General features: G+C 35.9%; 2 protein-coding genes across 2 annotated transcripts in view; both read right to left on the reverse strand.

Moving 5' to 3' along the window:
- Window positions 1-4,021: 4,021 nt before the first annotated feature.
- Window positions 4,022-5,510, reverse strand: c24h11orf96 (chromosome 24 C11orf96 homolog). Its single transcript, XM_067379233.1, has one exon. The coding sequence runs from the start codon at window positions 5,284-5,286 to the stop codon at window positions 4,918-4,920; it is 369 nt and encodes a 122-aa protein (XP_067235334.1). The 5' UTR covers window positions 5,287-5,510; the 3' UTR covers window positions 4,022-4,917.
- A 126-nt stretch (window positions 5,511-5,636) lies between these two features.
- The window catches only part of alkbh3 (alkB homolog 3, alpha-ketoglutarate dependent dioxygenase), a 28,689-nt gene continuing 19,542 nt past the window's right edge, over window positions 5,637-14,783 (reverse strand). Inside the window, exon 11 of the mRNA XM_067379232.1 lies at window positions 5,637-5,721. The gene's annotated coding sequence lies outside the window, so the exon portion shown is untranslated. The remainder of the gene's footprint in view (window positions 5,722-14,783) is intronic.

Genomic DNA, 14,783 nt, shown 5'->3' on the forward strand with positions numbered 1-14,783 from the left:
GTGGGGCCAGTCCAAATGCCTGCTGGGAACATGATGTTTTTAATTGAAGGCTGTTTTTGTTCAGCGGACATTACACACTCAGCAGCGCTCCTGTGTTCAGATACATTTTCAGGGTCATATTTATATTTTAAAGTCCAAAAATGGCGTTAGTTCTGAAAATAAAGCTTCAAAATATGCATATTTACAAAGGGGTGTGTTTAGCTTGATGAAATAAGCAAGGCCTACATGTAAATGTACTGATTAAGAAAGAGAGAGAGAATGAATAGGAGGAGACAAGACAGTCTGGTGGAAAGAACATAAAGTTTGTTTTCCCAACAGTTCCAAAACATCATATTTCACTGACCTCACTATCACCATGACAACCACACCACGCAAAGTAGGTTACTGAGGCGCTTCGCTGCAGGAAGGGAAGATGAACAAGGATATTTCCTCTGAATAAAATACAGTTAAAGGTGATTTAAATGTTTTCTATATCCAGTTTAATATGAAGTGACAACTATGTGAGCCATTCATAGTATAATTTATCAACCGACACAGAAACATTAAAGTCACCATGAAATCAAAATGGACAATTCTTGTTTTTAATGGAATATTGCAGTATTTATTATTATAAATGATTTATCTGTGCACATCATTATTTTTTAAAATTCATTTGCCCTCATAATCTTTAATCAAAATAACTTCCTCTCTCTCTTACAGCATAATCTCTTCTCTGATGATGGGCGGGACAACCTGTCAATCACATGAGATCAACCAATAGTAAACCACAACCATCCAATCAATTCCCCATGAACAAAATCAAGTCCAGCCCCACATTTTTTCTTGTTTGAGAAGGATATATGTCACAGTAGGGAAGAAAAGACTAGCTTCTGTTTCATTCCAACTTTAAAGGAACACTCCACTTTTTTTTTTTGAAAATAGGCTCATTTTCCAACTCCCCTAGAGTTAAACAGTTGAGTTTTACCGTTTTCGAATCCATTCAGCCGATCTCCGGGTCTGGCGGTACCTAGGGTGACCATATTTTGATTACCAAAAACCAGGACACTCGCCTGGCAATGAGATACTCAAATGATACTCGAAGTTTACTCAAAGATGCCTTATAATTTCAGCACATTTAAAGTATGCCTTCTCTGTATGGATAGAAAATTGTTATATTACAAAATACTATCTATATCCAAAGACACAAATTCAGAGGTTACTCAACATGTTTTATTATGACAAGTTTCAAAAATAACGAATGAAATAATGATAGAAATAATGTCTCTTCTGTATTAGAAAAATAAATTAAATAATAAATAACAAAAAAAATACCTCAGCTATATTAGCAATCCTACGGAAGAGGATTAGGGCCAAGCAATAATAAAAAATAAAACGATCTCAAGAATTAAGTTGTTAAATTTCGAGAAAAAAAGTCGAAATAAAATGTTGAGAATAAACTAGTTAAATTACGAGAAAAAAGTCGCTAAATTTCGATAAAAAAGTTGAGATAAAATGTTGAGAATAAACTTGTTAAATTACGAGAAAAAAAATAGTTAAGTTTCAAGAAAAATGTCGAGATAAAATGTTGAGAATAAACTTGTTAAATTACGAGAATAAAGTGATTAAATTTTGAGAAAAAAGTCAAAATAAAATGTTGAGAATAAACTAGTTAAATTACGAGAAAAAAGTCGCTAAATTTCGATAAAAAAGTTGAGATAAAATGTTGAGAATAAACTTGTTAAATTATGAGAAAAAAATAGTTAAATTTCAAGAAAAATGTTGAGATAAAATGTTGGGAATAAACTCGTTAAATTACGAGAATAAAGTCATTAAATTTTGAGAAAAAAGTCGAGATAAAATGTTGAGAATAAACTCGTTAAATTACGAGAATAAAGTCATTAAATTACGAGAAAAAAGTTGTTAAATTATGAGAACAAATTCGTAATTTAAAGACTTTTTTCTCATAATTTATTGACTTTATTCTCAACATTTTATCTCGACTTTTCTCGAAATTTAACGAGTTTTTTTCTCGTAATTTAACAAGTTTATTCTCAACATTTTATCTTTTTTTATCATTTATTTTAGCCTTAATGCTTGTAAATTTGTGAATAAAAAATGAAATGTGAACAAAAACAGAGCCTATTAAATAGCTTATTATCATTATGAAATTATGAAAATCAGTATGAAAATTTAAATGATGGGTAATAATAGAATTTTTACGACCCTGTCAGTCAAAATGACGGACAATGCGGAAGTCTAACACGGCGTCTGGTAGGGTGGTAATTGATTGGATGGTTGTGGTTTGCTATTGGTCGATCTCATTTGAGTGACAGGTTGATCCCGCCCTCATGCCAGTAAACATGCTATCAGAGAAGAGATGTCGATGCAAGAGGGAGGGGAAGTTATTTTGATTAGGGGAAGTTATTTATATATTTAAGTTTATGAGGGCACATTAATTAAAAAAAAATGTGCATGGATAAATCATTTATAGTAAATACTTCATAAAACAAATCATTGTTTAGCCCGACTGAATGGAGTGCATGTAGTCGAGTCAACCAATGGCGTGAGTTTGGAGGTGGGGTTGTATGTTTGTCTGGCCAATAGCAGATGGGGGTGTTAAAGGGAAACCTGTATGAAAACAGTAATTATATTTGCACATCTGTTGGGGTGAAATTATACATTTCACATTTAATGTTAATGATATTGAACTGAAATATTGCCTGCCAAGTCAGAAAGCACAGAGATGATGAATTAGTCTGACTTAGTGGGTCAAGGGGTAATCCCTGAAACATCAACAAACTCAGTCACACAGTTTTGTGTCAAGCATAGTCTTTCACAACACGGCAGAATCCCCAGTTGGATGGAGAGGCAAGATTTCCTATAATGTAACTAGATCAGAAGGCAAGTCATGAGATGCTATTTTTACATGCCATCTGTATTGGCTGATAGAAATCAGACGTTGAGGAGGGAGATAGAGACCGGTGAAATGTGGTTTTGTAATGTGGATGTCGACACAATGTAAACACATGCTGTCATCTGAGATAATAGGTGACCATTATTGTGAGAAGCCATAATAGTTCATTATAATACGAAATGAAGAGTCATAACCAGTCTTCATTACACTTTTCTTTTCTTTTAACCCCTTTTATTTTAACTTACTAAATTTTCTTACATTTTCTTGCTTTAGCATTTGTATCTGTCAAAGGACAAACCCAATGTTAAAGTTTATTTGTATCTATTTATTTTTATATTATATAGGTATGAAACCAATAAATAAATAATGAGATGATGAGATGAAGATAATGAAAGTCATATAAAATGACACTGTAAAAAAGAATTGTTGGTTTAACTTAAAAAAGTAAGTTACCTGGTTGCCTTAAAAGTTTGAGTTCATTTAAATTAAACATTTGAGTTAATACAATGAAGGCGACTGATTTAATCAACAGAAACTCAAAATATTATGTTATCTGAACCACATTAATTATCTAAGTTGATCTGACAAAAGAAAAAATGTGATAAATCATGAAAATAATTTTCTACAGTGTACAAAAGCCCATTTTTACGGAAGAGGATTAGGGCCAAGCAATAATAAAAAAATAAAACTATCTCGAGATTAAAGTTGTTAAAATTCGAGAAAAAAATCGTAAATTTATAAGAAAATAAGAAAACAGTCTAAATAAAATGTCGAGAAAAATCTTGTCAAATTTCGAGAAAAAAGTCGAGATAAAATGTTGAGAATAAACTCGTTAAACTATGATAAAAACTTGTTAAATTACGAGAACAAATTCGTTAAATTATAAAAAAAATCTCGACTTTTTTTCTCGAAATTTAATGACTTTTTTCTAATAATTTAACGAGTTTATTCTCAACATTTTATTTTGACTTTTCTCGAAATTTAGCAAGATTTTTCTCGAAATTTAACAACTTTAATCTCAAAATGGTTTTAATTTTTTATTATTGCTTGGCCCTAATCCTCTTCCGTATATATTATTAATCATAGTGACATAGCATTTATACTTTTTTATTTTCATTTCAGTCTTGGTATGTCCATTAAAGTCACACTTTCACATTTTTTTGCACTTGTATGATTTATTTTGTATAATTTCATATTTGTTTCATAAAATTTTCTGCACACAATTGGTTTTCTGATCTCTGAAAGTCTAAAGAGCACAATGCGAGACAGTGAATCCAATGTTATAAAGTTTATTTATATAACTATGAAAGAAAGTATGAAACAAATTAACAAAGATAATAAAGTCAAATTGAAGTATAAAGGCTTTTTTCACATACAGTGATAGTGACTTTACAAGTCCACAGTGTCAACAGAACAATTCTCTAGAAATCACTATGTTATAACAAAATAATCTGCGAATAAATATAAGATACATTTGAAAAGTACAATAAGTTCTCCATTTTGGCAGACTTGGACATCAGGGTTAAAACCTTGTCTGAATGCGGATTATTTTCTCTAAAAATACATCTCAGTATCTCTGTTGTACCTCTTTTAGTTTGTTCATCAACTCAGCAATGAATTATAACAAAATGTGACAGTTTACATCCTGCCCAGCAGTGGAAAACCCATTCGACTGTGCAATCTTAAGCAGGCACAAGGGATATGAATAACATCAGTCTATTAAAATGAAATCGGAATCATGTTTCTCGTCAAGTTCATTACAGATGATACCTCACCAGTCCTCGAGTCTCGTACGATAAAAAAAGGAATTTGCGTAAGCATTTACGTGGTTTCTGAAATCTCCCAACGTGCTACAACTTTGCTCTTGCAGAAGAGGTAAACAATTATTGTGCCAGTGTTACTCGACTGGAATCTGCACATTTAAGATGCATATCAACTACTATAGATTAACGGATATGAATGAGGAATTTAACAGGAAGATATGAGCGAAATGCTTTGAATTCCAGTCCCGTCATCCTTCTCTCTCATTGTGCCGAGTCTGAGTCACTGGAGTCCAGACTAGCCTGTGCAGACTCGGTGCGGCAGCTCTGTGTGGATCCCGCGTGGTGCAAGGTCTGCGTGCTTCTCCTGAGACTCTCCAGCGACTGAAGGAAGGACCGCCTCGCCCGTTCTTCCTCTAGAGGCGAAGCCCCTTCCTCCTCCACTTCGGCGATCTCTGCAAAAGTCACCGGCTGGGTCTTAAAGCGGGCGTCTCGGGGTCGTCGGGGGCGGTTTCGGCCCCGAGCCAGACACTTGGGGACCGGTAGCTGCTGGGGAAACTCCTCCATGGCCGATGCCAAGACGTGTGCGGGTAGAACGGCGAAACCCACCGTCTCCATTGGACGTGCAGCCATGTATCTGGATGGCAAGGGTTGGGCGTTCGTCTTCTGAGATGTTAGGAGAGCCTTTCCCTCCAGGTTTCCCTGTGGTGAAGGTTTTAAAGATTTATCTTTTCCTTGTATCCTTCTTGACAGAAGGTGATGCTAACAAACAGCTTGAGAAGACCACTACCAGAAGATACTCAAGGTGAATATCGGTTCTCTGCGTCTGTATCTCTGTCGTTTCTGAGAGTGCCACTGACAGGGATGAACCAGCTCGGGCTTTTATACCGCTTCACTCCCCTAGTGTCTCCCCGCTCTGCTCTGGCTCCGCCCACCCACTGTGAACAGTCATGGTTCCGGCTGCCATACCAGTCTCTCCAAATCAGATCCTTGAAATAAATGCCAGCCAGAGAGGGAGTTGGGAAAGAAGAGGAGGGAGGGGCAGGAGAGAAGAGGATATGTGCAGCTCTAACAGAGGGGATCAGAAAAGGGAGAAATAAACCAATGGCCAGGAACAGAAAAATGGGGAGTGAGAGGACATGGGAAAAGAAGGGATTTAACAAAAAAGTCAGTTTAGAAGACTAAAAGCTTTGGGGAAATCTATACGTCATATCATACAAATGCATAGGGGGGGCAAATTCAGGTCACATTGAAATAAAAAGAAGACAGTCAGTAGCCGCGTTTCCATTACAGATTTGCGCAAAACTTTTACGATATTTTCTAAATATCGATAAAAACTATTGCGAAATTACGCCGTCTATTTTTCCTCTCACGATAAGTCATTCCAAAAATCATGGCAAGGGATGTTGGTAGATTTACATATATCCCAGCCACTGCACTAGCCATTATTTTTTAATAAAAGGAGATGAAAGCGTCTTATCCGAGCATTTATGGCAAGGAAAGCCCCTTATACTTGAGAGAGGCCACATATGAGGTGTTTCTGGGTGTTTCTCCCTCCTGCCTGCCTCGAGGTCTTGATAAATTGTGGCATTTCTTTGTTGTTTAGAATCCAGTAGTCCCATAATACTTTTGTCTTTTATGAGTTTAAATGTGATAAAGAGGATCTTTTTGTCGACTGAGAAACCAAAGACTGTTACGGAGTTTTTGAAATGAGCGCATGCGTAAGAACAACCCCCCTCCTTCACAGCTCATTTCGAGGGAACACCTCCCAAAACTTGTGCAGGAGTATTGGAACACGAGTGTTTACCACCGGCATTCGCTGTGTCGTGTTCGTGGATTCATTATGTCGGACTCACCGCAGGTAACTCATAATCTGCAGTTGTTACTCCTGTCTCCGGACAAAAACATCGCATGCGGCGCCTGTGGAGTGTGGAAAGTTACTGGAGCGCGCAGCTGCGCTCGTCTCTCACAAGGAACGTCACGGCAGTGATTGACAAGCCAGAGGGCCAATCGTTTACGCGATGATCGCGTAAACGATTGGCTGATGTTTTTAAGGCCCTACCTCGTGCACAGATGATGTATATTAATATTATTCCTTTCAGTGCACCTAATAAATAGTCTTTTATCAGTTAGTAAAGACAGTTTCAAGTAATATTGCAAAAATGTATAAAACAAAACATCCTCTTTAGCACCTTTAATGAAGAACTCTCATCTTCTGTCCAAACATACCGCGCCCTCTTTAAAGAATGATCGACTTTTACATACGTCAGGTGACCTGTAAATGCGAAAAAACTGTTTCCATTGCAGTTTTGCGAAATATTCCTTTTTCGAATTGCCTGAAAAACCACCTCATGCGAGCGTAAAAACTTTTTTGCGATATATGGAAGTTTTTGCGATATTAACGTCAATTTCGCAAAAACGTCCGTATATCGCAATTCGATATTGATGTGTTTTGACATTGACCTATCAATTCGCAATTTCAATTTGCGCAATTTAATGGGTAATGGAAACGCGACTAGTGAATCTGAAATCATGTAGGTACTACATTTGAATTTGAACTTACTTCGCGACTGTTAAAAAAGTACGTTCTATATAGTATGACATACTATATCTGCCATGTTATCATTATCATGTGACCTACTACAAGCGTCAGTTACGTCGCTTCACCTACATTCATAAATCCTGGCCTCATGGGATAGTAAAGTGTCCATCGAATGCGCACTTCTTAATCTCACCGGAAGTAGTAGGTAATCCAGGGACTTTAAGCTTTTCTAATACTATGAATTCGGACATATTACTCTGTTGGCGTACTGTTTTTTGCATACTATATAGTAGAGAAGTCACTTGGACATGTTTTTGTGTACATGTAATTTAAAAATAGAATACAGAGGAAAAATATTATATATATAAAACTTTTTGAATCTCACATCTAGAAGAATACATATTGAAGGAAACTGAATGATGATGCCATTGCTGGTCAGTCAGATAAGGACAAGGACATAGATGGTTGATGACTGTCTATGAACTATTTTTTCCCCTTTACTAGAAGTGCTGTAAGCGTAGCAACATGTACATGGCAAGAATCTCGCCTCACAGTGCCACAACCATGATCTCACCACCAGAATGAGTTTTACTTTCATCAGCTCTCACTTTACTCTTACTCTTTCTCACTCTCTTCCTGTGCCACTCCGATTTGTCATTAACCCTTAAATAGTCCATGTCAGACATTTGGGAGTCATGTGTGAAATTATAGGGGCAGGATATTATGACGTAACACACCGTGGGCAGTTCCTGTTTTGTCATGGACCCTGAGGATGACCCTTTAAAAGCAAAACAGGAAACCTTAATGGTGCCACCTCACCCTCTCCATCACACTCCTACTCATCCCATATTTCAGACATCAAGGGGGTACTGTAAAGTCTACTCTAAGTAACATCTATTTTGGGCAGAGAGGCACACAGATACTTGCAGACAAGCATGTTTATCCACCCTCTAAGGTATTATCAATCGGGTGATATCATGTAATGATGTCAAGGACAACTACATAAACCACGAGATGCAGGAATGCCTTGTCAGGTTGATTAATAGCTTGTTTCTGGACTAAGCTGTACGAAATACAGAAGGGATGTACTTGACAGCAAAGAGGGGTTAAATTGCACGTACCATACCCTCTTTATGTACTATGTCTTTAAACAATACCAAACAACAATATAGAAATACACTGGTCTCCATCTGAAAACATAGTGCCAGTCAAATAGATGAGAGATATTTTAGCTTTAACCCTCTATACCTGCATGATCAGCAACAGCTGCTTGTATTTTGAATATTTTAAATAATACCGCACGGGACAGCTGGGTAATCCTGAACAGGATTTTAGGAGCCTCTCTCTTCATCCTCTGGTTTGAACCCCTTGCCAATGACACCAATCTTACAGAAGCAAGCAAAAGATTTACAAATCAACACAGTCTCATGACTCGTTTTGACAAATTGGTGCTAAATTTGTAAGTTTTTGCACTGGTGGTTAGTTACTTACCCTTTTTATTACCCGTTTTCCCATGAAACACATTGCATGAATATGTACGAAATTGAAACTTGCTTGTTTTCTCGTGAGATCGGGTTATTTTACTTTTTTTTTTTTCATCTTTAAAATGTCTTTAATTGCATTTAATTTTTAATTGTTTTAAAATTATTTTTTTTTAAATAAAATAAGTATTTAAATAAAATTTGATTATTTAGTATTTTTATTTTCATTTTTTTTTCTCTTTAAATCACAATAAAACTGTTTTGTAGTTAAAGGAGTTGACGCTAAAATTAAAATTAAGCCATCATTTACTCACCCTGGTGTTGTTCTAATGTAATTTGCCCTTCTTTCTTTTGTGGACCAAAAAATATCCTGCTTATGTTAGTCCATAAAATGGCAGTGAATAGCAAAAGCATCAAGTTTTTATTTATTTATATTCCAAGTGTTCTGGGGGTATCTGATAAGGTTTGGTGAAAAATAAACAAAAATTTAATGCATTATTTAACTAATTTCTTTACCTTGTCCTTTGGGCTTTTCTGCACACAAGTTGTGAGAAATCAAGATTAACTAAAACACGACATGGGAACTTTAAAAGTGTGATTCCTAGACCTGGAAAAGTCATCTTCATTTTATGCTTTTTGTAAATATAATAATAATTATAATAAAAACATTTAATCACAAAGAACTGGAAGAGTCATGTAAATTCATTATAAATAAAAAAAATTGTAGAACAACAACAGTTAAGTAAACAATTGTGGAATGTTTCATTTTAATTTTTATTTATTTTAAGGGTTAGTTCACCCAAAAATGAAAATTCTGTCATTAATTACTCACATTCCTGAAGCTTTGGAGTGTTATGAATCTTTTGTGTCGAATCGTGATTCGGATCTCGTGTCAAACCGCCAAACTGCTGAAATCACGTGACTTTGGCGCGCTGATTCGACACAAAAGATTCATAATGCTCCGAAGCTTCATGAAGCAGTGTTTTGAATTTTTTTTTTTTGGTGCACAAAAAATATTTTTGTCGCTTTATAATATTAATATTGAACCACTGTACTCACATGAACTGATTTAAATATGTTTTTAGTACCTTTATTGATCTTGAGAGAGGAAATGCCATTGTTGGCCTCACTGAGCCATCGGATTTCTTAAAAAATATCTTAATGTGTGTTCTGAAGATAAACAAAGGTCTTAAGGGTGTGGAACGACATGAGGGTGAGTAATTAATGACATTATTTTCCTTTTTTGGGTGAACTAACCCTTTAATTTAGATATTATGTTTGTCAATGAAGGGTCTTGGAGTTTAAAAGGTTGAGAACCACTGGCTTTACTGATGGGGTTGTGGTAGGGCTACACAAGACAAAAAAAAGGAAATCAGGTTTATAGAACACAAAAAGTATTAAAAATTTTTTTACATACCAATATCATTTGCTAGATCAAACTGGTCACACATTGAACCATTAAATTATATGATAACATACAGTAAGCAACACCTATCCCAAAACAATAAATCCACATGCTGGCTCAGGGCTACTGCAGATTGATTTGGTTCTCCTGTGTTTATAAGGAGCATAAACAAATTTGTTATCACATTAAGAGGTCTGTATGTTAACATAATTTAAAAAAGGGTGAAAATACCACTTGAGCCACTTTATTTTCTTTGGACTTGGCCTCATTACAGGGACCGAAAAGCCATATATTTATAGCACGGCATAGACACATTCCCATGAAGGCCACTCGCTCAACATAACATCCAAAATTAGCAGAGGCAGCATACTGACTTCTCCATCACAGACCAAAACATTCCAGTCCTGTAATGGATAGCACGTAAACATAACTTACTAGTATTACCTCAACAGGTTATTTATTTTATAACCAACTCTATATATAAGGATGAGAACACTTATGCGAGAATTTTGATTACATGAGATGGGCGATAAACATTCCATACTATTTTGTCTAAATGACTAAAAAATAAAACACTAAAAACTAAAAGGCAAATGCTACAAGTAAATTTATGCATCACAACATTAGAATGTACAGTATGAAAATTGCTTATTAAAGTATTAATGTCTTTAAAGATCGAGTGTAAGATGACTACAAAGGTAATCTAAATGTAAAAATAGAGGAAATGAGCATGAATAATCAAATATCCATACTAATGCTGATAAATCTAATGTGGTACCGATATATTGTGCATGCCCACATGTAAACAGCCGGAAATTAGACGTCAAGCAAGATAATATCAGGGCCTAAAAATGGATTCCATAAAGCTATATTCAGTCCATCTCTTCCTGTAAGTAATGAAACAAATGACTATTAATTAGCTCTGTTGCACTCTGTATTGTGGGAGTAAACATATCTTGATCTGAATAGTGGTAAGTGCAATGTACTTGGAAGGGATGTTGTTTTTGTTCCAAAGTTCTGCTGGGAAAAGGAGGAGTTTTCCCCTAAGACAGAGGGAGATCTGGGTCTTAGTATTGGTGGGAATGAAAAGACAGGCCTTTACTTAAACAGACACTGCCAATATCTAATGGATTTGTGCCGAAGCCGCACATGTTGCTGTTAGCCTTATGTGTCTAGACTCGTGATGCAGCTCTCTGATCTGAGAATTAGGAGGAGTGGGAACGTGTCTTCATGAAGCTCTAGCACAGGTCAGCCAAGCGAGACAAAAAGTTGTGTACTTTGTAAGTAGTCATTCAACAGATGCTCTACAGATCCAAAGTGACTTCAAGCACGTTTGTTGTTTATGTCACCTCTAATCTCTCACTGAAAAGAAATAACTTCCACCCCTTGGGTTCCAAGTCCAACTCGTATGACAAAGAGGGGACGAGAGGCATGGTTTGCATGACTCTGATGTAACATGACAGCAGACCCATGCGGTTGGACACAAGGGACTGTTCTGGGCAGGTGCTGAAAACAAATGTATGTGGTCTTGCTAATAAAGGCCATTGAAAGGCTACTGGGAGAGAGTATCCTGGCAGGACATGGGCCAATGGACTTCCCAAACAAGCTGTTTTTTTGTTGGTTGATCTTTCAGTTTTGATCCCAGTGCAATTGAGAAACGTTGAAAGCATACCAGACGTGATGCCAAAAGTTTATTTAAAGGTGCTCTGGCAAGAGGTACCATGAAAGTTTCAAAGAGTGTCATCTTGAAAACCCATCTATGGTTGAGGGTTAGTTCACCCAAAAATAAAAATTCCCTCATCAGTTATTCATCCTCATGTCATTTCAAACCTAAAAGACTTTTTCTAACACAAAAAATATTTTTTTTATGAGACCTGAGAGATTTCTGTCCCCCCATTGAAAGTCAATTTCACCAAAACTTCAACGCTTCAAACAGTTAATAAAGAGACCATAAAGGAAATCCATATGAATCGAGCAGTTCTTGCAGAAACCTGAACATGTTCGAAAAAACCTCATTTGTTCTTGCAGAAACACAATCCTGTTTGTTTGACATGAGAAGAAACCTCATTGGTTCTTATGGAAACTCAAAGTGTTTGTGCGACACACAAGAACAAAACTCATTGGTTTTTGCAGAAACTCAAAATGTTTGTGCGACAAGAACAAAACTCATTGGTTTTTGCAGAAAATCAAAATGTTTGTGCGACACACAAGAACAAAACTCATTGGTTTTTGCAGAAAATCAAAGTGTTTGTGCGACAAGAACAAAACTCATTGGTTTTTGCAGAAAATCAAAATGTTTGTGTGACACACAAGAACAAAACTCATTGGTTCTTGCAGAAACTCAAAATGTTTGTGCGACACACAAGAACAAAACTCATTGGTTCTTGCAGAAACTCAAAGTGTTTGTGCGACACACAAGAACAAAACTCATTGGTTTTTGCAGAAACTCAAAATGTTTGTGCGACACACAAGAACAAAACTCATTGGTTTTTGCAGAAACTCAAAATGTTTGTGCGACACACAAGAACAAAACTCATTGGTTCTTGCAGAAACTCAAAGTGTTTGTGCGACACACAAGAACAAAACTCATTGGTTTTTGCAGAAAATCAAAATGTTTGTGCGACACACAAGAACAAAACTCATTGGTTTTTGCAGAAAATCAAAATGTTTGTGCGACACACAAGAACAAAACTCATTGGTTTTTGCAGAAAATCAAAATGTTTGTGCGACACACAAGAACAAAACTCATTGGTTTTTGCAGAAAATCAAAATGTTTGTGCGACACACAAGAACAAAACTCATTGGTTTTTGCAGAAACTCAAAATGTTTGTGCGACACACAAGAACAAAACTCATTGGTTTTTGCAGAAAATCAAAATGTTTGTGCGACACACAAGAACAAAACTCATTGGTTTTTGCAGAAAATCAAAGTGTTTGTGCAACAAGAACAAAACTCATTGGTTTTTGCAGAAAATCAAAATGTTTGTGCGACACACAAGAACAAAACTCATTGGTTTTTGCAGAAAATCAAAGTGTTTGTGCGACAAGAACAAAACTCATTGGTTTTTGCAGAAAATCAAAATGTTTGTGCGACACACAAGAACAAAACTCATTGGTTTTTGCAGAAACTCAAAATGTTTGTGCGACACACAAGAACAAAACTCATTGGTTTTTGCAGAAAATCAAAATGTTTGTGCGACACACAAGAACAAAACTCATTGGTTTTTGCAGAAAATCAAAGTGTTTGTGCAACAAGAACAAAACTCATTGGTTTTTGCAGAAAATCAAAATGTTTGTGCGACACACAAGAACAAAACTCATTGGTTTTTGCAGAAACTCAAAATGTTTGTGCGACACACAAGAACAAAACTCATTGGTTTTTGCAGAAACTCAAAATGTTTGTGCGACACACAAGAACAAAACTCATTGGTTTTTGCAGAAACTCAAAATGTTTGTGCGACACACAAGAACAAAACTCATTGGTTTTTGCAGAAACTCAAAATGTTTGTGCGACACACAAGAACAAAACTCATTGGTTTTTGCAGAAAATCAAAATGTTTGTGCGACACACAAGAACAAAACTCATTGGTTTTTGCAGAAACTCAAAATGTTTGTGCGACACACAAGAACAAAACTCATTGGTTTTTGCAGAAACTCAAAATGTTTGTGCGACAAGAACAAAACTCATTGGTTTTTGCAGAAAATCAAAATGTTTGTGCGACACACAAGAACAAAACTCATTGGTTTTTGCAGAAAATCAAAGTGTTTGTGCGACAAGAACAAAACTCATTGGTTTTTGCAGAAAATCAAAATGTTTGTGCGACACACAAGAACAAAACTCATTGGTTTTTGCAGAAAATCAAAATGTTTGTGCGACACACAAGAACAAAACTCATTGGTTTTTGCAGAAAATCAAAATGTTTGTGCGACACACAAGAACAAAACTCATTGGTTTTTGCAGAAAATCAAAATGTTTGTGCGACACACAAGAACAAAACTCATTGGTTTTTGCAGAAACTCAAAATGTTTGTGCGACACACAAGAACAAAACTCATTGGTTTTTGCAGAAAATCAAAATGTTTGTGCGACACACAAGAACAAAACTCATTGGTTTTTGCAGAAAATCAAAGTGTTTGTGCAACAAGAACAAAACTCATTGGTTTTTGCAGAAAATCAAAATGTTTGTGCGACACACAAGAACAAAACTCATTGGTTTTTGCAGAAAATCAAAGTGTTTGTGCGACAAGAACAAAACTCATTGGTTTTTGCAGAAAATCAAAATGTTTGTGCGACACACAAGAACAAAACTCATTGGTTTTTGCAGAAACTCAAAATGTTTGTGCGACACACAAGAACAAAACTCATTGGTTTTTGCAGAAAATCAAAATGTTTGTGCGACACACAAGAACAAAACTCATTGGTTTTTGCAGAAAATCAAAGTGTTTGTGCAACAAGAACAAAACTCATTGGTTTTTGCAGAAAATCAAAATGTTTGTGCGACACACAAGAACAAAACTCATTGGTTTTTGCAGAAACTCAAAATGTTTGTGCGACACACAAGAACAAAACTCATTGGTTTTTGCAGAAACTCAAAATGTTTGTGCGACACACAAGAACAAAACTCATTGGTTTTTGCAGAAACTCAAAATGTTTGTGCGACACACAAGAACAAAACTCATTGGTTTTTGCAGAAACTCAAAGTG

The sequence above is a fragment of the Chanodichthys erythropterus genome, chromosome 24 (assembly GCF_024489055.1).
Source record: "Chanodichthys erythropterus isolate Z2021 chromosome 24, ASM2448905v1, whole genome shotgun sequence".
Lineage (NCBI taxonomy): Eukaryota > Metazoa > Chordata > Actinopteri > Cypriniformes > Xenocyprididae > Chanodichthys > Chanodichthys erythropterus.

Coding starts and splice junctions, on each gene's coding strand:
- c24h11orf96 (XM_067379233.1), bottom strand. CDS start 5,286: ATGGCTGCACGTCCAATGGAGACGGTGGGTTTCGCCGTTCTACCCGCA.